This window comes from Centropristis striata, chromosome 5, assembly GCF_030273125.1.
Source record: "Centropristis striata isolate RG_2023a ecotype Rhode Island chromosome 5, C.striata_1.0, whole genome shotgun sequence".
Classification (NCBI taxonomy): Eukaryota; Metazoa; Chordata; class Actinopteri; order Perciformes; family Serranidae; genus Centropristis; species Centropristis striata.
Genome location: NC_081521.1, coordinates 11,210,615 through 11,238,228, shown reverse-complemented (window position 1 = coordinate 11,238,228; position 27,614 = coordinate 11,210,615). Strand labels below are relative to the sequence as shown.

At 37.3% G+C, this 27,614-nt stretch overlaps 1 protein-coding gene across 1 annotated transcript in view; it reads right to left on the bottom strand.

Moving 5' to 3' along the window:
• Window positions 1–25,847, bottom strand: part of sdcbp2 (syndecan binding protein (syntenin) 2) — a 33,326-nt gene extending 7,479 nt beyond the window's left edge. Inside the window, exons 1-5 of the mRNA XM_059332687.1 lie at window positions 25,711–25,847; window positions 18,735–18,786; window positions 15,394–15,490; window positions 5,624–5,724; window positions 2,896–3,060 (exon numbers count right to left, since the gene is read on the bottom strand). Coding sequence (XP_059188670.1) covers window positions 2,896–3,060; window positions 5,624–5,724; window positions 15,394–15,490; window positions 18,735–18,785 — 414 coding nt within the window. The 5' untranslated portion in view covers window position 18,786; window positions 25,711–25,847. The remainder of the gene's footprint in view (window positions 1–2,895; window positions 3,061–5,623; window positions 5,725–15,393; window positions 15,491–18,734; window positions 18,787–25,710) is intronic.
• Window positions 25,848–27,614: the final 1,767 nt, after the last annotated feature.

Sequence of the window (27,614 nt, the reverse complement as noted above, 5' to 3'; positions counted from 1 at the left end):
ACAGCACATGGTCTAGGTAATTAATGGAAACCCTTACGCCACTACATCAAGTCGGAATGCTGCCAATATCATGATATGATATGATACATGATTTTTTTAATAAAAAAATTATACCGGTATAATCGTGAACGATTCAATATGGCACACCCCTAGTTACACTGTTTTACTTGATGTCCCTGCAGTATAATAAAATGACCTGATTCGAGTGATGTCCTTCACTTTAAGGATTCAGCACCCCGTAAAGTGTGCTGAGTCATTTCAGCACCATCGACAACCAATAAACTCAATCTTCTTTTTCTGCCAATTCATTTCAATCATTTCAAAGGCTGCCAACTGTATTAGTGCACCACAACACATCCTGAATAATTCACTACGTTCAAGGACCTGCTACCACTCCCCAGCTGGCCAAGTATCACAATTCACCTGGTTTGTTTTTTTCTCCCAGAACATGAGTTCTTCATTGCTCTTCGCACTTCAATAAACATCAGCCAGTCCCTGTTTAGTTGCTGACCTTATCCTGTAAAATGACTGTACTGTTATATTTCTTGGCCTTGGCTATAACATGGATCATATGATTTTAGTCATGACCAGATTTACAGTAGTTAATGTGTAACGTGTAGGTAATGTGTTCCATAGTTTGTCATGTGGTACCATGACACTCCCCTGTGCATAAAACAGGCTACAAACAGCTTTGTAAGAGGAACATTCAAATACTTTTCAAGCACTTTTCTAGCTACCTATGTTCATTTGTGCATACATATGAGACGGTGGAATAGTTTAATTTAAAATATTTAAAGATTTTATGGTTACATGAGCACAGTGGTTAGCACTGTAACCTCACAGCTAGAGGGTTCTGGGGTTGTGGCCCTTCTGTGTGAATGATACTTCTACTGAAAACTGTTCTGTTTCATTTTTGTCTATTTAACCAAACAGTATTTAAATTAAGTTAAATCTCAGCTGTTTATGTTTGGGTAACATTTGCTTTAATATAGGCTCATTTAGGCCTGTCACTGTAACAAAGTTTTTAGGACGATATATTTTCCCAGAAACTATGACGATACACGATAGTGTTGTTGATGTTGTTGTTTTTTTAAGCCGCTGATATAAAGATATTAGAGCATTAGAATTCAAGCACATCCTTTTTTAGAGCAATTAACTTTTAATTATGAAGAATATTGAACACTGGCATTGAAATGCTGAAATGGGTGGGGTTTTTTTGTTTTTTTTAAGGTCCTGCCTATCAAAAGTCTGCAGCATTTCTCTAAATGCTGGTTTCTCCACAGTGTTGAATGGCTGCATCTCCTTCTCTATAAAGCCAGTAATGCTATCTGGGAGCGTGCGCCATTTTGTGCTGTCACATTTATATTTGCATTTTTTGGCAAAGATATCCTTAATTGCCAGTTGTGGGTTAGTGGAGGGCTCCATGTCCCGCCGTGTTTCTGTTCCCAGCTGTAGAAATCGGATGGACGATTGTGTTTTAAATGGACTTTGAGGTTTGTTGTGTTGCCACTTTTTTGCGACTATATACATACAAATTTGACATAACGGCTCGTTGATGTTAGCGAGCTCTCCGCATTCATCTGGCTGGAATCCAGAATGTTCCCACACCGCCACTGTGGCATCAGGCTGGAACTGATTCCATTTATAACACTCAACTTTCTGTAATTGTACAACTACGGCCGTCGGAAAAACTTTGCTTAGAGTAAGTTAATTCTTTCTTTCTCTCTGCTTCACCTGCTTCAACGCTGTCCACACCGTCTGTCTGTGTGTGCGTGTGTGTGTGTGTGTGTGTGTGTGTGTGTGAGGCTGAGCCCCGCCTCCCCACCAGTTGACTGACAGCAGAGGGAAAGAAGCAGCGCGACTGAATGTTGATGGCTTATGTAAACAAACACGCATGTAAACGACAATTTATCGAGTCCGGAAAAACTATCGTGTCCATTCATGTTTATCAAACGATAAGTCGATATATTGATTATCGTGACAGGCCTAGGCTCATTTACACAACACTTTGGAAATGAATGTGTGATCTTAGTCTGTTATCTAGTTATTAAGCTGACATACAACTGCATCGTATCTTAATTACGGTACTCCAGTGGCGGTTTTACACAGGGGCCTCCAGGGGCCCCTGCCCCTGTGAAGAAGCCCTTGGCCCCTGCTGTGGCCCCTGTGTCAAATTAATAATAAAACGATCAATTTATAACGATCAACGACGGAACAATTCTTAACTATTTTTTGTTCAAACAATATCTCATTGTACACATAAGGAACCCAGAATGTGAACATTGTATAATAGTTTAATTGTGCAATAAAAGCTTGTGTAAATAAAAAATAAAAAAGATCATTCTCACTGTATTGTACTTTCAAAATAAAATAAAAAGTAATTGGTCACAAAAATGACAAATGTCAAAAATAACTTATTGTTGGTGAGTCTCATTGTTTCAATCAATGTATTTGTATCTTCCAAATATACTTAAATGAGATGTTTAAATCAGCTAAAATAAAGGTTTTTGAATGCTTAAATATCATCTTTGCCTTTTTTAAATTTGCCCCTCTGATTAAACACTGGCCCCTCCTTGGCCCCCACAGCAAAACTGGTCTAGAACCGCCACTGCGGTACTCAGAATATATGGTGACAAAAATATGGAAGCCATATTGTCCTTTCCGGAAATCAAAAGCTGAACCACTTTTAAGAATGAGTTTTAAGCCTTGGTATTAGTTGCTCATCAGTATTGGTCAGACCCTTAGTGATGGTGGCTTGGGGTCATGATACTGAAGCAGATTTTGAGCCAGATGGGAGAGAAAAGCGAGTCAAAGGGGTGTTAGTGACAGTCAGTGAGGCCTGAATAATGAATGTGAGAACAGGTGTCTGCCAGGGAGTTTGTGGTGCTGACTCACGTTGTCGATGGCCCTGAGCCGGAGTCCCACCTTCCCGTCCTGGTCCTTACAGAGGATAATCTCACGCAGCCCTGGGCGGATCTCGGCCCTCCTGACGCCAACGTCCGCCCCCGTCACCGGCCGCACCATCCCCCCGATACCTGAGCTGGAGGGCACGGCCACTTGCTGAGGAGTTGGGAGGGAGCCAGACAGCAAAGGAGGTGAAAAAGTGAAGGAGGTGGGTTGAGAGGGAACAAGAGGGACATTGAGTGGGGGAGACAGAGGAGAGAGGAAGAAATGATTAAAGAGGCATGTTACATTCAAATTCAGCTTGAGATAAAAAGGAATCCTGCATCAAATACAGGCACGTGGGAGGATTCAATTTCATCTCCTCCTCCACCAGTGAATGAGATCAGGAATGCTTCAGGCGCTGCTTCTGAAAACTTCCCCGTTAATATGCTCCGCACGAACAATGATGGAATTAAAAACAATGATTAAAAATAATGGTAGGGGTGAAGATATCAGCAAACGGCAGAGAACACAGATGGTTAAATGCCAGCTGACAAGCTAGGGTGCTGTGAGAGCCATGACATCTGCAGATTATACACACACACACACACACACACACACACACAGACACAGAAATGGAGGGGAGTGAAGAGCTCACACCCTCCCACACTCTTCTCGCGGCCTGCAGTGAGTCACTCAGTACTGTGGATCTCTAGGAACAGAAAAGTGTTGTGCTCTGATAGAGCTACAGCTCGTGGCTTCTTTCATCTACTAGAAACAGGTTTTTAGTCAAGTGAAAGGCTATAAAACAGGTGTCTTCATTTTCTGCAATACTTTGAAATATTTCCCCCATTTTTTAATTTACTAAAAAAAAAAAATGTTTTTATTTTTTATTTTAAGAGTACAGTCACAATATTAGAAGTCCCCAAGGATGGCCTCAGCCCCCTGGTGGACCTCGAAGGTACTGCAGGTGGGCAGCACAAGATCATTTACTATAAATAAAATGTGTTTTTGAATTTTTTTGGACATTTGTTGAACATTAATTTTTTGTTTTACAATTTTTCTGTCTGTTTTCTTTATGTTGATAATAGGAAAATATATTTATCATACAGTCTAAATCAACCAGGATATGGGCTCACATTTCACTATTTGTACTTAATTCTTGACATTTGTTGCTGTTGCTTTGTACAATGTTAAATTATTAAAAAAAAAAAAAAAGTGAAATATTACTATTTTACCCTTGTGTGTTGATCAGAGTTGACATTTAAAGGTTTGAGTGGGATGCAGACAATTTTCAGAGTTCAAATCATAAAAACATTTTTGGACAAATGAAGATATCAGTTTGAACTCTGTTTGCCAGTGTTGGAGGACTACTTTTATTAGGGGGAACAAAGTTGTAAGACCCCTTTTGTGGCTATAGAGGGAGCTGTGTGAAGTCTAATAAGTCAGTGTTGTAGGGCAGCCACCGTAGTTGGCCTAAATGGTGTTATTATAGTTCAAACCACTGCATCAGGCTCTGTTTATCTGCATGTACTGGCCGTGCTGTAGTCACACAAAGCCTGTTGAAAGAGAATTAGTTAGCAGTAATGCAGCAGCTGTGAATGTAGCTGTGCAGTGTGTGTACAGTTTAGGGTTTTTCATTAATTGGATTTTTTTGTAGGGAAAATTCATGATTTGGATTAACCCATTTAGGCCTAAAACGCCAGGAAAACCTCTGGGCGATTTTGAAAGAACCCCCTAAAACCTGAAGTTTTTTCTGGAAATTCAACAGAAGATGTTTCAGCCTCTGTAGCAGATAGAAATGAAATTCAAAAAGTATTTGAGAGCTTATACCTTATGCTTATATATGGCTTTCATGAGAAGTTGAGTTTATTTTCCAAACGTTCAATAAAGTTTTTTTTTTTTTTAATCAACAAACTCAGCAAATGTTACATTTGACTGAATAAAAATCCTATGCATAATACTAATACATGCCCATTAGCAAGATGCAAACATGATATGACCATTGGAAGAAATAGACATAGTTCTCATTAGCCTACTGTAATAATAAAAAAAAAACCAATAATAATAATAATAATAAATAATAACAATATATTTTATCTATATTGCACTTTTCAGGATACTCAACGACGCATAAAGTAATATAAGACATAAACAGTCATGATTTCTCATATCATCATCACAATCAATTATTATTATTATTAATAATAATATATTATTAATAATATTATTATTATCTCCAGATGGCCACAAATCTGTCTGTTCTTCGGTGAAAATATGTCGTCTAAAAACATATTCCTCATCCATAAATCCCGGTCGATTGGTTCCGAGGGTTCAAAGTCCGGATCAGCAATTAAATGATCGGTGCTGTTTTCATCAAGATCTCTTCCGTCACTTACTTCTAATCTCCCTCCGCTATAGTCGTCTTCCACCATGATTTCAAAGTTCTGGAAAAGTCCCATGATGCATTGCGACACTCCCACATGTATTCTGATGCATTTCTTTGGTCAAGAGACTGAAAATAGGTGGAAAAAAACTACAAATACTACAAAACTACGTATCTGCTTTCCTGGCTTTAATGGTAGAAAAACGCAACAGCGCTCCCAGTTTTAATGGTAGAAATGCGGTAATGCTTTCCCGCCTTAAATGGGTTAAACAACTAATCGATAGAGAAATAGATAGAAAAATAGTGGCAGTGTTGGTTGGGGCTGAAGATGGACACGCGTTCCAAAGTACTTACATTGTCAGCCACAGGCAATAAGGCCAGGTTCCTCTGGACTTCATCACTGTTAAGGGCCAGACCCATGTAGTCTCCCAGCTCCTCCAGGTTCGGATACAAGCCTGGGAAAGGAGGAGGAGGACGGGTGAAAAAAGGGAGCCGAAGATAGATGGAGGGAGGCGGAGCAGGTGGGAAAGGAGGAGAGTGAGAGACAGGTGGTTGGTTGGGTAGAGACCAGAGGAGAGAGAGAGAAAAAGATCAAAAGTTACATAATGAATAAACACATATGGTTATACATATGCATGTCCTGTTTAAACCCCTAACCACTTCCTATCGGGAGTTTCTATTAATATTTTCTCTAAACTAGTGCAGTGCTTTATGAAAACATGCCTGTTCAGAATGGGCCGACTGACTGGCCTCTGGTATTATATCATCCAAACAGCTTCATACTCAACTAGGGCCTGCCCAGTATGGGATTTTTGAGACTGAAAAGTTCACTGATTACTGATGTGGCAGCCAATATAGGGAATTTTTGTGCTATAATGAAATTATCCCACTATCATGTGGATTGTGCACCTATGCCAAGTAGGGTTGTCAAAAGTATCGATAATCAAAAAAGTATTGATATTAAAATGTATCCGAATACGAAACTCATTTTCAAACGAATCAATCCAACAACTTATTAAACAGCTAAACTATACAACCTCAAAATATTGTTCGACTTTACATTGTTTATTGTATTTATTTATTTTTTGCACTACCTCAGACCTGAAGCTTGTTGTCATAGTTGCAGTTTCTTTTTGCACAATTGTTTTTTAATATAAATATTTAACCTGTGATTCTGTTCATTTTTGCATGTTGCATTTTTCTTGTTATTAAAAATATTTCTGTTAAATTTTGGGGTCTTTGTTTTTATCTTGTGGTATCGAAAATGGTATCCAGTTGAAAATTTTAGTATCGTGACAACCCTAATGCCAAGGCACTCAGAAAGCTGCTTTCTTACAACAACAAACAACTTTATTAAAGCATATTTGCATACAATGTATTACAACTAGAGATGGGGGATATCTTCTACGATAATGTTGGTTTGAGGATATGCAATTTTACTTTATTGAGTATTTATAATATCTCAAAAATAGAAAATGTTTACCCATTTAATGTCTGAAACATTGTGTCCATCCATAGATGTCCTGGTATGCAAGAAGAATTTTAACAGCTTTTCTTTTTGGTTAATAAATCACATTTCAAAAGGATATCGTCAGATTTTCTTTATCAGAATTTTTCTTTAAATAATCAAGATTTTTTTTTTTGCCCATATCGCCCACCCCTAATTACAACTACATCACCATGTTAGGATAATTATTCATACACATTTCTGCCCATCGGCCGTCAATTTTCAGCCATCTGTAGATGTAGCATTTTGCAGCGCTCTGCTGGACAACCTATGTAGTGACATTTGAATGACCACCATGCATTGTACATATTATTTTATAGATTTATTTTATTTATTTTTTAATGTTTTAATGTTTTAATTGTGTTTAAATTGTGTTTTAAATGTGTATTAATTGTCTTATGTTCCCTTATCTTTCTTCTTATCTTCTGTAAACTTTACTTACTTTACTTACTTACTTTACATCATTTATAAATTACCCCAAGCATCATTTTCTGCATTATATTTTTGTAAAAAGATTTTCATCGGTGCATATCGGACATATAACATAACATATACACCTATACTAGAAATGCTACATGTCAATTTTTAACAGCTAACAATTTGGCACTAGGATATTTCTGCAAACAAAAGCATTTATTCTAAACGTTACATCACCGATGCTTGAAGTGTTTGTCACATCTCCAGTCTCTCTTTCATATTTTTGTACCCAGCATGCCCTTTTGGCAGTGTAACAGCAGCACTGAAGTAGGGTAACCAGATCCAAACAAACCAAATGTGGGACAAATATGTTCGAGTGCACATAACCAATGTTGAGAGGTAGTCAAGAAAGTATTTTATATAATGTTGAAAGACTAACTTTCATTGCTAAGGGCAAACAGGAAGACTTTGTTCAGCTTTGGGAACCAATGATCATGAAAGCTGGAATAATAGGCTTTACCTGAGAGGCGACTGTGAACAATGTAGGGGAACAGTTTTATTTTTATTTTATTTTAATCCTGTCTGATATTGGTGCAAGTCGTGTATGTGTATTTATGCAATATAAGTATTTCCAGTCCCAAACTGTTAAGTTGTTATTGAATGTTTAATTGATGGGACATTGTATTATGAGAAAAAGACAACACATACATTACTAGTCAAAAGTTTTAGAACACCCCAATTTTTCCAGTTTTTTATTGAAATTCAAGCAGTTCAAGTCAAATGAACAGCTTGAAAGGGTACAAAGGTAAGTGGTGAACTGCCAGAGGTAAATAAAAAAAGGTAAGGTTAACCAAAACTGAAAGATAATGTACATTTCAGAATTATACAAGTAGGCCTTTTTTCAGGGAACAAGAAATGGGTTAACAACTTAACTCTATGGAGTCTTGGGCTATTTTGTCCATTTTTGAATTCTTTTCATGTCTTTGTAAGTCATTTTGTGTCTTTTTTTGGTCATTTTGTGTCTTTTTTTAGTCCTTTAGTCCAACATAAAATGTGATTTTGAATCTTTTTTTACTTTCAAAACACTATCATGCTCAATAAAGAATTTTAAATGTTGCAAATGTGCATTAATTTCAGAGAACACTGAGACATTAAACTGCATCATTTTCAATTAAATTCTGGAAAAGTTGGTGTGTTCTAAAACTTTTGACCAGTAGTGTATATTGGGGAAAAAAATTCTATATAATGTCTATCAAACTTTGATATCTACTATGTCTATGTCTACTATGGACGCTGCTTTTTACAACCACATGACAATTTGTTTTTGCAATCTCAGAGTCTTGACCTGTGCAAGCATACTATCACAGTCTGCTGACCTGTGAGATTGGGAAAGCTGCAGAGTTTGATAGAGTGGTATTTTTCACAAAAACTCTCTGAGAATTGTTTTTCATCGGTTACACCCAATTCATTTATTTCAAAATGTGGGACATTGTTTCAATATGTGAGTAGGACGCGTGGTCGCCCTACACCGCAGACAAGCCATTGAGTCTTAATCTGAATTCACAGGTGTACAAGCGTTGCTGTTATAATAGGTGCATGTAGAGTGCCTTTTTTTGCTGATGTCATTCTTTCCAACACTTTATATTTTATTCATGCTGTCCATCACTGTGCTTGAGCTACGTTGAGCCATCCACTGGAGGAATGCAGATAATGAGCACTCTGTGTTGCAGTGTAGTCAAATTTTCCTGGCATCAGTTTTGTGCTATGACAGAAAGGCTTTATGTTAGATATGATCTGTGTTTGTCAATTCAACTATAAATAATACAAAGATATATAAACAAACACACACAGCTTTAATGCAAATTACTAATGTGCGTGTGAGTCCTGAGGCCCTCAGCTGGCCAGGTAGCAACCTCTTATTTTTTCTTCAAGTAAACTATAAAGCTAGGTAAGTGATACTTGAGTCCCACAATAACAACAGAATGCTTCCTTACTCACATCCGCAATTCCAACTCCCTCCACACCTTTAAAAATCAACTCAAAATCCACCTTTTCAAAATAGCTTACAAGACGTGAACTCGAATTCCTCATCTCTGTTTAGTTCTGTTTTCTTCTGCATTTTGTGTTTGTGTGTGTGTAATTTCTGTTATGTTAAGTGACTTTGAGTACCTTTAAAAGCACTATAAAATTGAATGCATTATTATTATTATTATTATTATTGTTTTTTGTTTCAAGTCTCTCTCCACTGTCTTCTCCTGTCTACTTCCCTGCTTGGGAAGTGTGAGCGTACCTGTCTGTCCTTCTTTGTGCCTGTCTGCATGACTGCATCACTTTTTTTGGCAACAAGAGCCTGCCGTTGCCCTTGCTGCAGAGCAATTGCAATTATCCTGGCAAAGGTGAAAGAAAGGACGTGTAAGGAAGGTGGTCAGAGGTAGGAAAACAAGCAAATCAGCCAGTGGCTGCAAAAGGGGCAGACGTGAATACGCACGCTGGCCAGTTCAGAATTTCCTACCAATTAACACAGTTTGTAGGTGCAGAGAAAAAGTGCCAAGAAGAAAGGCAGTATATGAAAAGTGTTCCGCATATGGGTAAGGTAGGGCTGGGCGATATATCGACACGAGTAATTGCTTTAACATGGAAAAACATTGGTAAACCAAGCATATCACAGTGGTTTAAGGAATTATCTTTATGTTTGCCCCTGTTTACCCTTTTTTGAATGGATCCTCAAGGACTTTTGTTCTTAAACGATGCTACCTTTGGCCGCCATGTTCTTGTATGTTGGCTTGTTTTGTATTTTTCTTGTGACCTATGTGTCAACTTTGTAAAACAAAACTCAATAAATATATTGTTGAAAAAAAAAAAATATATCGATATATTTTTAAATGCGATATGGAATTAGACCATATCGCACATATCCATATAGTTCAATTTTGAGCTGTGATCCTTGATCCAGGCAAGCTGCTTTATGTACTAATGCTGCCCGTACTAGGGTTAGTCATATCTTTTGTAATGTTCGTTATTCTTTTCTCATTTAAAGGCATTTATTTCAGAAAAAGATTGGCCTATTTTATTTCATAGGCTATTTTTATTTGAGATATTTTTTTATTTAAAAGGTGCACTTTATTAAACTTTGATTTGAAAAAAAGGTACTCCTGCTATACAGTGTTTATGTTCACTTAAATAAATGGCTTCAATAAAACTACTTGTGACATGTCATATTTGGCTTTGACTTCGACTGAACATTTGCTCTCACTTAGTGATAAAAATATCAGGATATATATCGTGTATAGATATTCAGTCTAAATATATCGGGATATGACTTTTGGTCCATATTGCCCAGCCCTAGGGTAAGGCTGCTTTTCCATCATATTCCACCAGCAACAAGAAAACATCACCTCTATATTTTGTCTTTTATCTGCATGTCTTCGTCAGAAGTGGGAATGTGTCACATTGTTTCCTTTAGGGCTTGTGACCTGAATGAGACTGTGAATGATTGTCTGTCTGTATTGCCCCTTTCAGACAGCCATTACAAGACACGATATTTACGTCTCTGTGATGATTCACCTTCAGTCTGAACGTCCCAGAGGAATAATGGGGGGACCGAGTGATCCCGGCTCTGTACCGCCTTCTGAGGTAGTAACAGAGGCGTTAAATTGGTGAGACAGATAATGTGTGACGTACGTTTTTTGTGCGACCTAGCGTATCATCAGAAACACACCTCTCACTTGAATCTGACAGTAATCGAATCATTTTCAGCAAAATGCAGAACAACTTTGCTCGAGTATGTAGAATCTCTACAGCAAGAAACAGCACAATGTGAAGATCTTCTGTTTTGAATGTTGCTGCTGTCACTTATTGTACACACATTGTGCTAAATGCCAGCAGAGCTCGTTACGGCACTTTTGCACTTTACACTTTTGCGTAAACGCAGCACGAAAAGGGCTCATGTGTCTTGGTTTACCTTGCCTCTCTCCAATGTCAGCTGGGACTGCCTCCAGCCTTGACTCAAGTTCACATAAGCAGTTAAGGGAAATGAATAACAAAAACAAAACAAAAAATGTCTAATTTAGTTTGATAGTTTTATCCAATAGTTTAATATGATAAATTAGCAGATGAAATCAACAGATGCCTGCATGTAAAGCTGACTCATTATCACTTACTCTGCCAGAGTTAATATTAAACCAAATATCTTGTAAACATTCAGATCAACTACACAGTCTATACAAGACATAGCAGATCCTCGGCCTGTCACCATAACACATTTTGTAGGACGATATATTTTCACAGAAACTATCACGATAAACTATATTATTGTTGTATTATGTTGTTTTAGTTTTATAACTATATTAGACCGGAATAAGTACATCCTTTTCCACAACAATTATTTTTTTAATCTTGAGAATATTAAACACTGGAATTGAAATGTGGAAAAGAAATATTAAAATAGCCTAGATAAATAAAACATAAATAAGTAAACTACAACCAAAACAAGTAAAATATTTTATGAATATATTTTATAATATTTTAATATTGTTTTATTATTAAAATATGATATAAAAAGCTGGAACGGCTGCTTGTTTTTTTCCAGCAATTCTTACTGCCTGTCAGACATTTGCAGCATTACTTTAAACACAACACAAAAAAGCACAAAAAGTCACACATGTAAACGACAATATATTGTTTCCAGAAAAAAACGACTGTGTCTATTTTTATATATTGAAGGATAAGTCGATATAGTAATTATCGTGACAGGCCTAGCAGATCCTTCCCCAACCCTGAGTCAGTTGAACACAGATTTAACATGGAATATTCAAGGGACAAATAAGAATGCAAACAATACTAATAACTCTCATGTCACCCATAGATCAACCAACAAGAGCTACATACAGTGCCATGAAGTAGCTCACTGATTCTAAGGGGTTGAGTAGATGGACAATGCCATTGTTCAATGCCAATGACTGACAGTCAGTGACCACTGAGCCCATCGTTGTGATGTAAAAGTCCCTTGTCTCAGTCAGAAGTCCGAACGATTGTGCTACTAAAACACATAAAGTTGTCAGTTTATGGTTCAGGTTCGGTGATGAATGCATATTTTTGCAGATTGGCTACTCGTCAATAGAAAATAAAGAAAGACCAGGACAGTAGGTGAGTATAGGCTGTGAATGGGCTCAAATGTGCATAAACGAATAAAATAGTAATCAACATACAACATACATGTATATAAAATGTATGGAAGAACAATATCATCATCTATTGAGACGTTTTACCATGGACATCATAATATGCAATAGGGATGGGCGATATATCAATATAAAAGATATATCGATATATATTTTTAAATGTGATATGGAATTAGACCATATCGCATATATCGATATAGTTCTTTCTTTCTTCTTTCTTTCTTTATATACAAATGCTGCCCTTACTAGGGTTCTGTACTGTTCGTTATTCTTTTCTCGTATAAATATATTTATTTCAGAAAAAGATTGGCCTACTTTATTTCATAGGCTATTTTTTTAAAGATTTTTTTTATTTAAATTTGCACTTTATGGAGCTTTGATTATTGTTGTTATATTTAATGTGCACTTTAAAAAACGGTTACAATAAAACTACTTGTGACATGTCATATTTGGCTTTGACTTTGACTGACCATTTGCTCTTACTTTATGATAAAAACATCGGTATATATATCGTATATCGATATTCAGCCTAAATGTATCAGGATATGACTTTTGGTACATACCGCCCAGCCCTAATATGCAGACGGGGTAGACATTGCCCAACCCTATTTTCAATAATAATTTTTCTTTTTGTTTCAACAACAGTGACTGTGCACTTATTGCACCAGGTGGAGTCAAGTCTAAAGTCAACATGACTTGATTAAGTCACTTCAACCACTTACACACTCCACCCGAGCACTCACAAATCAGCCACTGCGCAGGTACAGGTGATGGCTGTGGTCATGATACAGAAAACACCCACACGTTGTTGGCCAAACAGAAAAAGCTCGAATGACAGAGATCATGATTCATCCTGTACTCCTCCACCAGGCTAATTATAAAAAAACAGTAAATGTGTTTCATTATTTCAGAAAACATTTTCTTTCATTTATGTATTTGTGCTCTCCTGTATTATCACCATCTCTTCCACTCACCTCTCCCACACAAGCATGCTCTACACCTACCCACATATGCAAATCCATGATGCTCTTTTATTCAATCCAATATTATCTCACTTTACTTGTTCTTGCAGCTAATCGCAAAACCCCACGTTTACACTGAGAGAGAGACATATTGCCACAGCCGTATGTTACTTAGATTTACTTTAACTATTTGTTCAGTCTTCAGTTGGACTAAAAGGCCCTAACAAGTCAGCTGTTTGTCTAAAATGATTGCTCCTTGCAAACTAAGCCAGGAAGCTAACACTAGTGTTGGTTTATAGCGTCATCTGTCCCTAAATGCCTTAAATTCAGAACCAAATGTTCAAAAACTGCCTTCCACAAACCAATGAGATACACTGTATTGATTATTTTTTAGGGCCGGGACTCGATTAAAAAAATGTATCTAATTAATTAGAGGTTTTGTAATTAATTCATTGAAATGAATCACATTTTAATCGCACATAAATATTTGACCTGAGAACAGTGAGAAGTCATTTTTTTCACATGGATTTTTAGTATACCATTGAATAATGACTGAATACATAAGCTAAAGCAACAAAAATATTGTTTATTTTTGTTCAAGTCCAACAGACCAGTGCAATGTTTGCCATTAAGTGTAGCAATAGCATATTTATAAATATAGTACATTTCATAAATTCAGGTAGCCTATAGGTAGGTAGACCTTCTGTAAACTAGAATACTTTGGTTTTTTAAGTAAAACACAATCCACGCTAGCTACCACACTAGCCGCTAGCTGCTATATGTTTTGAATTGAGGTGATACTTGAGGCTCGATGTGCTGCGGTGATATGTGAATTCCTTGTTGCATAGCAACACAACCATGCTCTTATCGACGCTTCCATCCGTTGGTTTTTAGTAACTAAATGTCCCATCATCCACGGGGCCAACCAAAGGTCTCATCAGCTTCTTCCTTCATGTTCACTGTGGTTTGTTGTTGTCTGAACTCATCAACGCTAGTTGGTGCTCTAGTATAATCGGTCCGCCTGAAACTCATCCAGTGAGAAACGTTCCGCGGTGCAAAAATAAGTGCGATTAAAATGCGTCAATTCTCTTAACGCGTTCATTTTTGTGTAGTTAATTAATCTTAATTAACGCGTTAAAGTCCCGGCCCTATTATTTTTATACGGTCCATGCTTGTGCTATATGTGGGGGTTAGACTCTGCTCTACTCTAAACGCTGCATCACCTGATTTGGTGTGAATGCAGCCTTACACCCCTGGTCTCTCCGCCTCCCTCCCTCCTTTTCAAAAGCAACTCCTCCTCCTCTCTCTGTCTCCCATCATGCCCTGTCCCAGCACAACTGCCAGAGCCAGTCTCCATGGTGACTCACAGCTGAGGTAAAAACAAAAGACCAAAAGCCCATAGGACTTTGCATCCAAACAGAGAAAAGGGAAACTGAATGAGTGGGAGAATGGTGAAGGGGGAGAAGTGAGTGAAAATAAGTAGAAGAGTTGAGTTCTGTAATCTCTAAAAAGGGCCCCTTGCCCATCTTTTAGCCACTTTTAATCTTTTGTGGATGCCTCCTTTTTTCTCTCTTTTCTTCCACCTCAGCCTGGCTTACTGCGCAGTTCATGTCTACTTTCACAGAAACATTTCCCCCAAGCAAAATACAACGAGAGGGAAAGAAATAATGAGTCGCAAACACAGAGGGAAAGAGAGAAATCATAGCCGGTGTGGGGGGCCCATTTACTCCTGTTATTGTCCAAAAACTCTATAACTCCTCCTCCCATCACAGGCCTCCCACTCCACTTGTCTTTATCCATCCCTAATACTACGGAGCTGTTCTTCTCCAAAGAATAGCACAGGCTCACAACCACAGACCCCCCACATACAGACATGAACAAATATCCAGCATGAGAAAGCATACAAAAGAGACAGAATGACAAGGGAAAAAAGAAATGCAGATACAGGTGAAGGTATGACGCCTTAGGGAAAAAGGGTTTTTTTTTTGGCTGATTTTCTGTCAGTAATACAGGAGTGAAGTACTCTGTAAAAACTTCAAGAGTATTTGTGAGACTCACTTGATCCTGGCATCCCAGCAGTGACAGGCTGAGGCTGGTAGGTTCCCTCGGTGATGGCTGGCATGGGGGTGGCAGTCTGGGCATACTGGGCCTGGGCCTAGAAAGGAATCAGGTGTACGGTCAACTGGAAGTGCACTTGGACTTAAAATGGTAAATATTGGATGAAAGGCGACACAAATGAGAAAGAGAGTCGAAATTATTGCAGTAGAGTTAATCTAGATAAGAAATGCACGTTTTTCAAGACGTGCATTTCTTATAAAATAACATTCACTCTTAATTAGGGCTGCAACTAATGATTATTTTCATTCTTGATTAATCTTTCGATTATTTAAACGATTAATCGATTAGTTGTTTGGTCAATAAAATGTATAAAAATATCAATCAGTGTTTCCCAAACCACAAGATGACGTCCTCAAATCTCTTGTTTTGTCCAAAAACCAAAGAGATATTCAGTTTATTGTCATAAAGGAACAAAGAAACCAGAAATATTCACATTGAAGAAGCTGAAATTAGAGAATTTGGACTTATCGGACTTATTTAAAAAAACAATTATTCCATTATCAAAATAGTTGACGATTAATTTAATAATCGATTATTGTTCGATTAATCGAATAATTGTTCTATTCTTAAACCCTGAATGAATCATTTTAAGCTAGTGTGAGTTAAGTGTACCTCAGTACACTTCAAAATTAAGTACTCTGTGTGGTTGTGCAATACAACTTTGACCTTAATCAGATGAAGTGATTGCAGATTACTTTTTCTTGTACCAGGGCCATAAAAGATATCTTTGATGGCAAGCAAATTTCAAAAGGGTACTGCATGATTAAGTAATCAGAGACTTTCTATTGACTTCAAATGACCCATCACTACGCCACGTAAAGTGTTGATTTTATGATTTTATGACTTTTTGTTTTTATTTGTATACATGCATATCTTATTTTATTTACTGCGGGCAGTACATTTTACATTTAATTTATTTTATTTTATCCTATTTTTAATTGATTTTATCTAATTGTATTTTACTGTTCTATTGTTTTGTACATCTCTTTGTATTGTGTTATCTATTTATTGTTGTGCAGCACTTTGAAAACCTTGTGTTTGCTAAAATTCTGCTATATAAATAAAGTGGATTGGATTGGATTCACTAAGCCCAACCTAAATCTGCCCGTGGCCTGTCAAGCTTTCAGGGTTTTGTTTTATGCTAGCGCTCACATGTAACATTAACCCTGAAATTGCAAGAAAAAAAGCCAAATCTGGTTATCTGATCCAACGGGATCTGTTCCCCCTGTTCACTTACAGAGGGTCATTGCCTTTTCCTCCTTATTAGCTAGGCGCTTAATTTTATTCAAGTGGAAGGCTGCCACTCCTCCATCATATCACCACTGGATAAGGGACGTTATGCAGAACCTTAAGATGGAAAACATCAGATGTACCCTCAACGGTTCCACTGACAGATTCCACAAAACCTGGGACCCTCTAATAACTTATGTGAACAATTTACCTGGCCTGGAACTGGAATTCTGAATGATTACACCTGCCCTTGAACAATCCTGTAACATGAAGTATTAGGTGCACTTGTTGTTGTTTCGTTTTGTTTTTGTTTGTTTTTGTTTTTCTCCTCTTGTCTTTTCCTGTCTGTTGTCTATTACGAGTTTGTCACGCTGATTTTGAGCTTGATCTGTCTCTGTTTGTTTTCAGGATTGTTTTTTTTTTTTGGTGATTGTTTGTAAAACAGAGAATATGATTGTTCTGTATGATAATTGAAAAATCACAAATAAAGTGTTAAAAAAAAAAAAAAGCCAAATCTGTGAACATATGGAACCTGCAAGTCTGGCAGCAGTGTTAAAGCTGCTGACAGCATTGGGAATAAGGAGTTTGCTTTGTCTTCATCCCGTTGATCAGCACATCTGGAGCATGCTATTGTTGATAAAGCTGACAGGTTCTGACTGACTTGCACACTCGTTCAGTAGTTTGTTGTGCTAACCTCCGCTGTCGCTACAAGCGTACAGCTAAAAGTTTCAGACCCTGAAGGGAGTCGTGACTAAATGTTTGCTTAAAACAACAAGTATTGACTTAACCTGCTGTGTAAGAACATTACTTGTCTCTTGTCTTTGTCTGTCCTTCATATGTATAGTTAAAAGGGAGGTTATCGCTGACACTTCTCATCTCTTCATTCACAATACTGTGCCAGCAGAATTATACTGTGAATGCAGCTCTCAAAAGCTATATAGTCCCCTTTGTGTACAGCCTTGTGATATCTATGCACTGTTATTCCAGAAATGTGCTATTATTTCATTAGAAATATCTCTCACTAACATTGTTGAAAACACCATATTACCATGCCAGTAAACAGTTACCAAGGGGAACAGGACTTAGTGAAGGGTCAGTTAATTTGGGGGACTTAAAAGATAAAGACAGTATGGTTAAAACTAGAGACCAAGGCATCCTTTTGGTTTTTAATATTGATCAACTCCAAATCCTACATTTCCCATAATGCTACTGGATTTTTATTAGATTCCTCTGCCTCCCAAATGATCACTAAACCCCACATCACCAGCAGGCTTTCTATTTAAAGCTCCGGGTGCTGTGCCTCATTAATACTAGTAACTCTCAAAAACTTCATAATTTTGAGTAATCCTTGATTTTGCTGCATTTGCTATATAACTCTGAAAATTATATTTGCTTTTTGCAAAACATACAACATTGAGCCTGTGTTCAGTAAGCAACATTGCTTACTGAACACAGGCTCAAGAAGAAAAAGCTCTTTTTGTAATCATGCCAATGGCATAAATTGCAAAATATATGTGCTTACACTACTAAACACTACAGAGCTAATAATTAGGGCCGGGACTTTAACGCGTTAATTAAAATGAATTAATTACACAAAAATTAACACGTTAAAAAAATTACGCACTTATTTTTGCACCGCGGAACGTTTCTCACTGGATGAGTTTCAGGCGGACCGATTATACTGGAGCACCAACTAGCGTTCATGAGTTCAAACAACAACAAACCACAGTGAACATGAAGGAAGAAGCTGATGAGACTGCTCTAAATACGCTATTGCTACACTTAATGGCAAAAATTGCACTGGTCTGTTGGACTTGAACAAAAATAAACAATACTTTTGTTGCTTAAGCTTATGTATCCAGTCATTATTCAATGGTATACTAAAAATCCATGTGAAAAAAATTACTTCTCACGGTTCTCAGGTCAAATATTTATATGCGATTAAAATGGGATTAATTAATCACAAAGCCTCTAATTAATTAGATTCATTTTTTAATCGAGTCCAGGCCCTACTAATATGAATCTGAATCGATTTCGACTAACGCACTCACCTTGATCACCTTGTCGACCTTAAGGTCCTCGAGGGATGGATACAGGGACATCCTGAAAAAAAACACAAACAGCTGTGAGTGCAGTGATCTAAATATTTTCTGTCATTTACAGGAGGGGATGTTAACCCCTTAGTGTCCAGTCTGCAAATTGCTAATAGGCTAACAGTTAGCTCTGTAGCAGTACAGTGTGTATGTGCTGCTGCTGCAGGAGGTGTTCACTTAACGATCTCTGTTTGTTTACAACAAGCACAGTTAGCGATGCCGGTTAATTCAGATCATTATGTTTATGATCAGCGGAGACGCAGTGCATAATTAGCCATGCTGGTTTCTTTATGATCAGCAGCACACGTTGTGCACAGTTGAGTCTCTCGCGTTTAATCCGTCGCACATGTGACGTCACGGTCGAAACTGATGCTAAATCATTACGTGACGGTCGAAAACCATATGTCACCTCCGGAGTCTCTAAATCCCTCTGGGGCCTTTTTGTAATGGAGACACGCTGAGTGAGTGGACATTTGAGATGGTGTGGCCTGAGACTTGCCTGAGACTAGATGATTATTTGATCAAATAGATATGTTCATTTTCAACCAGACTGGTAGGTCTTCAAGTGCTGCATCAGGGAATCCTGAGTTGAAAATGTTTGGAATCAATGTTCATGGGAGAGTGAGGATTAGCTGCCATGTACATTGCTCAAACAAATCAAGGTAAAGCTTTCATCTCATGTCAGATCTTGATCAAAACATTATTTACAGTGAGTCATCTAGTGATATTCTCAACAGCTTTAAATGATTCCTTGACCCAGAAAATGTAGATTTTGACACCAAGATTGACCTTCTAAGTGGCTTGGAAGATTTATTGTTTCTCATAGACTTTATATGGCTGCCATCTCCGATCTGCAATTTTGATGAAGTGGCTCCTACCAAAAATTGATACCTATGGTGATAGAGAGCATGTGGAAAGATTTTGGTGCTTTTGTCCGGCGTGTCCCCTTTCTTCTCAAATCTGGTCCTAAGCCGCCTGGCTAAAAGGAAACACGGCTTATGTGGAGGACCTCCAGTAAGAAAGGAAGGACAGTGCAGTAGCTGTATGAGTTAACAAGAAGCCAGCTCAGCCTCGCCAGACTACTGGCTGGAGAACCTCATATTACCTAAATGTCATCCATTACTTTTACACTCCATTAAGCCATACTCTACATTAACATTAAATCAAATGACTGTGGTTTGAAAGGGATGTTGTTGTTGATTGCTATGAGAAGCAAAACCAACTCTGTAGCCATATGCAGCTTTCAGCAACATCCTGTTGAAATAGATAACATAGATCACATAAGTGATATGCAGAAAGTAGCACAAACCACAGCTATCACACCTGAAAATGCTTGGCATGTATTAACAAGGCAGCAATTTAGTTCAAGCTAAATTACAAAACCTGCCTGCATTGCAAATACAGTATACCAGCAAGCAGACAGAAATGTCAATAAGCATTGATAAGTTAATGTGCGTGTTGATTTTGGCTTTGCTCTATTTCTGTAAATGACAGATATGTGGACCACAGTACCAGGAAGACAGAGGGTACCGAGGGAGAAGTAATGACATCTTTCTATTGTATTCAACATTGTACATCTGCAAAGCTTTCTGTTGAAGGTCAAACAATGGAATTACACTGAAAAACACAATGGCCTGTACATATCGGTGACTTGTGATACTGACAGGCTGCTAATAATACATGAGTAAACATGGGTGGAGCGGAAAAAAACAGAGAATAAAAGCAAAAACAATGGTTATTAGCCCTCAGGGTTTCTGATAATATAACCATTATTAAGATAACAATAATGGTGGTCTACTTCTACCAAACTAGACTCTGAAGTACTCAGAGTAACTCATTACCACGGCCCTTAAACATAACAGCAGCCTGAAGGGGAGAGAGGAAATGAAAGTTAACAGTCAGTCAGCTGACTGATTACGCAAACAGTAGAGCAGAGCATGCTGAGACACGCAGAAGGGCGATGACAGGTAACAAACACAAGTGTGTTTGAGACATCTGTTTCTGTAAATCTAATTAATTCGCCTTGATATACACTAATGCTCACACTTACATACACTGATTACATCTAACGTTAAATGCTGCTGGTCTAAGGTACACTGCAAAAAAGCCAACTTGTATTTTTTGGCCTAAAACAGTGATTTAAGTTGGTAAAACTTGAAAATATAAACTATTGACATTTAGGGCAATAATGTCAGTTAGCACAACAAAGGAAGACAGTTGTCTGCTCAAAAACAAGTCTGTGAGTTGTTGTTACTTATATCTTTAAGTTGGGGTTCAGAACAAGGGACAATAGTTCTGCTAACTCTTATTTCTTTGTTGTGAAATGCGGGGAAACGTTGAAATTCTGTCATCAGCGAAAGCTAGCGGCTAACTGATGCTAGCGGCCTACTGATGCTAGCGGCTAACTGATGCTGGCGGCGCTGCTTGTTACAGCTACAAGAGTAGTCATTAGCGTATCAATGTTAACTCAAAATTGTGGTCGCAATATTACCTGACATTTCATAGCAGCATTACAATCGTGCCAATTCAGCACATTGCAGAAGTTAGCAGAAGTAAGTATTAAAAGTTATTATAACTTATAATGTAAAATTATAAGTTAGTACAACTTAGAGTTGAGTTGACAAAAATCTGAATTCAGAGTTGAGCAAACTCAAAAACAAAACTTAAAATATTAAGTTTAACTGTCCAACTTAAAATTTTGTCGAAGTTTGTTGCCTTGAAATTTTGAGTTCACCCAACTTTTCTTTTTTTGCAGTGTACATAACCTATAATGTAAATAGCAACATCACCATTAGGGAAATAAGCCTTATGGCTTTATTGTGTTATCCCTGACTATTTTTTTTTATATATATAACGTATGGCACAGGTTGCCGTTTCATATTTTTATATCAAGAATGGTCAAATAAAATCAAAATCAAAAAAATCAATCACCAGTTTGACTGTTTTTTTCATCAGGCTCTTTACCATTTACATTATTAATTAATATTCTCTTATTTTTTCTTACTGTTTGGTCTATGAAATTTTCAAAAAGTTGAAGACTTGTGATCAGCACCGATTTTCATCTTCAGTTTATTACTGTAGGTGACAAAGGAAACCAGATAATATTCACATTAAAGAAGCTGGAATCCTTACATTTTTTACACTAAGCTCTGGGTTTGTCTGTTTTTTACCAAAATATGATCTGTTTTTTTTTTTTCTTTTTAACAATAATATTCCTTCCATATTCCGATATTCCATGTCTTGATTACCCCAACCCCCTTATTGTTGTTCTTATCTCCTCCAAATGACTCAGAGATCTGGCCAACAGTTCCAAGTGTTTGTACTCTGTACTTTTCAACCTTGATTAATGACAAATAAAAGTGTATTCAAGGTGGATTGGTCATACACAATCCATCCGATAAGGTCAGACTTGGCTCAGATTCAAGTCCAAGTCAATGTTTTAGATTCCCTACAAAAAAGGCAAAAATGCAAAGAAATCAATCTTATATCACTTCAGTCTTCCCAGTCACAGAGGCATTACTGTTTTTTTGACCAATTCTCCTCACCATACTGTAACAACTGTGTGTCACAATCACAAGACATGTGAACACATCTCTTACTCAACAAAAATAACAGGGAACAAAAGGAGGAGGATGACAGTAAAATATCAAAAAACAAGAGAATAGAGTTCCTGAAATAAGAAAATCATTCTGACCATAATCAGATTACTGCCACTCTCTCAGCTACTCCAGCCACTACTCTACTCTGTTATCCTCAGTCCTCACAGACAAGTGCAGCATTGTGTTGGTGGACACAGCAGGGCATTTTAATACCTTCTAGTGTTTATTTTGCAGCTGTGTTTGTTTGCTCGCTTTATATTCTTCCCTCATTCGGAGTAGCTGGCCCGAGGTATAAGTGAATAAGCCTGGAAAAAATGAGTTCGGGCAGCAATGACATAATCTAATCCTTGAGTCACTTCTGCCACTGCAGTTCAAATGAAGTGGACAAGTGACATTCTGTGAAATGGAAAGGGAAATTTCCTACATTTGTATGAAACCCTAATATAAAAAAGTTGTGACTCTCTATAAATCAATAAAACAGAATGCTGTTGTTTGCTCTTATGCTTCCTCTTTAGCCCAGAGGACAAAACGTCCATGATTTCCAAAAACGATTTGAAGGGTGAACTCGTCAGACCAAGGCACAATTTACCAGGCCCAGGGAAGTCTGCAATGTTTACCGTCATTGTTGACACATGGCTTTTGCTTTACATGGCAGAGTCTCAACTTGCATTTCTAGATGAAGCTATAAACTGTGTTTACCAACAACGGCTTTCCAAAGTTTTCCCAAGCCCATGTAGTGATGTCCTTTACACAATTGTGTTGGTTTTTAATACCGACTGAGTGATCAATGGTCACACGCATCCAATGTTGGTTGTCTACTTTACCCTTTACATGCAAAAATGTATCTGAATTCTCTTAATCTTTTCATGATGTTAGGACTATACATGATGAAATTGTTGCAATTGTTCAATGACAAATGTTGTTCTTAAACTGTTGGATTATTTGCCCACACAGTTTTTCACAAAGTGGTCAACCGCTCCCCATCCTTGCTTGTAAATGGTCCAAACAGGTGTTTTTGATCGTTCCACAACTTTAAGTATTTTGTTCCTCCTGTCCCAACTTTTTCAAAATGTGTTGCTTGCATCAAATTCAGAATAACTGTACATTTACAAAAACCCACAAAGTTGATAAAGTACAGCATTAAATATATTGTCTTTGTAAAGTTTTCAATTAAATATATGTCAAAAAGGTTTAGCACATTTTAGCATGGTTTTATTTACATTTTACACAGTGTCTCAACTCTTCTGGTAAGAGCAACAGGAGTTAAAAGTTTGGCCTATATTAGAGGTACACCGATATATCGGGCCGATATTTCATTATTTACTTGTATCGGCATCGGCCGATATGTGCGTGCGTTCGCCGATCAATTAGCCCATTTCACTGAGCCAACAGCAGGCAAGGCTCGGTGCAACATCTGCCATTCTCTGGTGAGCTGCTGCTGATACCGGAAAAAAGAAAAACACATCAAATATGTGGATCATGTAAGGCGCCACCACCTCAAGGCCTAGAACAACATACACATTGTTTGCTATCCAACTGTTAATATGTTTTGTTTGTTTTGTTAATAAATGTTTCTTTTTTTGATTAAATTGAGACTTGTGTAACATTTGATATCATTGTGTCATTTTTATCATGTAAATGGAGGGAGAAAAGGCAATATCGGCTTCAAGAATCAGCCCAAAAAAGTCAGCAGCACATATCGGGGATCGGTTAAGACTGATGTCAAAATAATCGGTATCGGCCTTTAAAAAAACCTGTATCGGTCGACCACTAGTCTGTATATTATTGTTTTACTGAGAGCAGTAAATGACCGTTGTGCTCATTGCTACTCAGCCTGAAAGTTTATAGTAAAACAAAGCAAAAGCTCTGGTGGAAACTGGAGAGGAAAGAGAGTGCAAACTCCAGTAAGCCTGAACGAATTGGTTAGATAGAAGAATGTGGTCTTCTTGGCAGCTTATTCCGGTCTATTGACATGGCTGGGAAAGAGACAGAGGGAGTGGGAGGGGGGACTGACACAGTAAAACGAAACAGAGGTCTGGACTGCTTTGAGCTGACCTACACCCTTTCTACTGGGCCACATTGTGTCGTATGAGTTCAGACGTCAGGGACACATCACATACCGTTATCCTTCATAAACAGGGACCAGGAGCTAACTTAGCTAACTGTACTAACACTAGAACAACACAGGCTCAGAGATAATACGCAGGGCTTAGCTCATCGTTACCCTGTTAAAATAATCGCCTAACTAATTTTTTCAAGTTTTGCAGGAAACACAAAAAACTTAACCAAAAGTGTAACATATGACATTTATTGATCATTTCACTCAAAAAGGATGTAACAAAGGATGGCTATTGCCATAGTAATAACACTGTCTGTAAATTATGTGACTTAAGAGAAATAAATGACTTAGGCAATTTTTTGAACATGCCTTTGTGACTTAAGCAAATTTTGGTAACACTTTATTTTGAAGGGGTCTACATAAGAGTCACACACGCCTGTCAGAAACATGACATGACAAGTATCATGGGCATTAATGTTACTTCCAAGTGTCATTAATGTTCATGACACATCCCATGTCATGTTTATGACATGCTCATGTCACTCTTATGTAGACACCTTCAAAATAAAGTGCTACCAATATTTGTGTCAACAATAAAACACTGATAAACTAAACTGATTTCTAAAAGACCTCCCTCTAGCTCTTCTTTGCTGGGTTCTTATCTGATGCCTATGAATGTGGCAAATTGTCAAAGAAGTGATGATCTTAAAGGGGTAAAATCACATGATCTGATCAACTGAGGATGGAGGCGATTTTACCATCAGGAGGAGATGATTTAGGCAAAAAAAACCCAATTTGGACATAAAATGACTTAGGCGGTTATTCTAACAGTGTGACGTCATATTAGTTTCATTATACTAATACACATTAGGCGTTTCCTTCATATTATCATATTGAGGCAAACGTCGGTATATAATTTTCAGAGAGGAACTACTGGTTTGTCTCTAGTTTATGACAGTGTGTTATGAAATGTTTGAAATCAACGTAAGCTAACGTTATGGTGCCTCAATGCACAGTCATTAAAATGTAACCAACCGCTGTTTACTGGTTTCCGAGGGCAGAACTAGTAGCTAGTTAGTCAGAATAATAGCAGGTTGAGAGTATGATGTAGATAAAGCAGAGCGTTTAGCGGAGTCTCCAAGCGGACCGTCTTTGTTCCGACATAAACAGCAGGAAGCACAGAGCTAGCCGTTAGCTTGTTAGGTAAACCAACCCTGGATGTAACAGTTCCCGCTAGGGAGGGTTCGGTCTAGCGGTTTGATAGAGACAGGCTCACCTTTAAAGTCTTGGTTGTAAAAGCGGCAGAAACACTTCCAGACAGCAGCGAACTCCTGTTTTCTCGGTTTTCTTCTCTCTCGTCGCTCTCTGGATCTCCGTCTTGCTGAAGGGGAATTCTGGAAAGTGATGTCACTGCTGGCTTCCTGGTCGTCCACACCACGTCAATCAATGTTGACGTTGTAAGCCCCGCCCCCTACCGGTCACATGAACTTTGACTCACCATGATTATTATTTTACACCTGAGAAACACATATCTACGGTGAAACAGACCTTGTGACAATCACCATGATGACCTGTGGTGCAAGGTTTTAATAGTAGTATAATATTTTGGAATTTTTATTAGTCTTAGTTTTAATTTCGTTGTGAAATTTTGTTTTCAAATTCAGTTAGTTTTAGTTAGTTTTTAGAGTGAGTTTGCTAGTTTTAGTTTAGTTTTTATTTTTTGAAAATGCCTAGTTTTAGTTTAGTTTTTATTAGTTTTAGTGTTAGTTTTAGTTTTTTGTAATGGGCTATGTGTTGGGTGCGAGATTCAAAGAGGTTACAATAAATGTTGCCTTTATTAACTTTGTCTGATCCATCTCAGCTCCAATAAGTTTATTGAGTCATAAAACCAGATAGATGAAATAGATTTCATATCAACCAAAAAGGTTTACATATGAAAAAAGTTGACAAAGACGAAAACTAAGGACATTTTCTCTATAATTTTAGCTAGTTTTTGTTAGTTTTGTAACCACAAAACACAGTTTCAATTCGTTGTCTTTTTTTTTGACTCTGTTTTTTATTTTTATTTCACTTAACGAAAATGTTTATTCAATTCTAGTTTTCATTATTTCGTTAGTTTTCGTTAACTGTAATAACCATTGGACCATACATTTCGTAAACACCGTATGTTTTTTGTCAGGCAGTCAGAAAAACTTCTTGAAGCAAATGTTTGTGGTTCTATCAAAAAATCAAATATCAAAAATTTGGTATGGGCTTACAGTCACTCCTCTTCATACACTGATATACATTTCTTATTTGATCTACTTTAAAAGAACTTTGCAACTTTTTATCAAGTGAAATTTTGCCTTTATTTCCTTTGGTTTATCCATCTCAGCCCTAATAAGGTTATTAACTCTCACAGTTCCAGGTGTTTTGAATTTTGGTGTAGACATCCCAGTCTCAGTGAACATGCAGGAACACATGGTAAATATGTTCACTAACAGAATCCTCTTTCTTATAGAAACACTGGATCATGTATGAAAAAAGTTGACAAAGACGAAAATGAAGGACATTTTCATATAATTGTTGTTAGTTTTGTAACCACACAAAACAGTTTCAGTTAGTTATCTTTTTTTTTTTTAACTCTGGTTTTTATTTTTATTTCAGACAATGAAAATGTTTATTAATTCTAGTTTTTCGTTATTTCGTAAGTTTTCGTTAACTATAATAACCTTGCTGTGGTGTTGTGGTATTCAGGGTGGACAGTATATGTACATTTACTTCTGTACTTTACTTTACTATACATTTTCTAGGAAACTTAGAACCTTACTTACTTACTTAGAAACTGTGGTGGAAGAAGTATTGAGATATTTTACTTAAGTAAAAGTACTAATATAACACTGTAAAATTACTCCACTACAAGTAAAAATCCTGCGTTCGAAACTTACTTAAGTAAAAATACGAATGTATCAGCATTATAATGTACTTAAAGTATCAAAAGTAAAAGCACTTGTATATATCTGGCTTGTTCCCCTTTTTTTCCAGTAAGTCGCTTTGGATAAAAGCGTCTGCTAAATGATTCAATGTAAATGTAAATGTTATGCAGAATGGAGCCACTCAGATGGTTTTATCTGTTCTAAATATATTACTACTTTATTAATATTGTTGATGCATTATGTAAGCAGCATTTTCCTGCTGTGT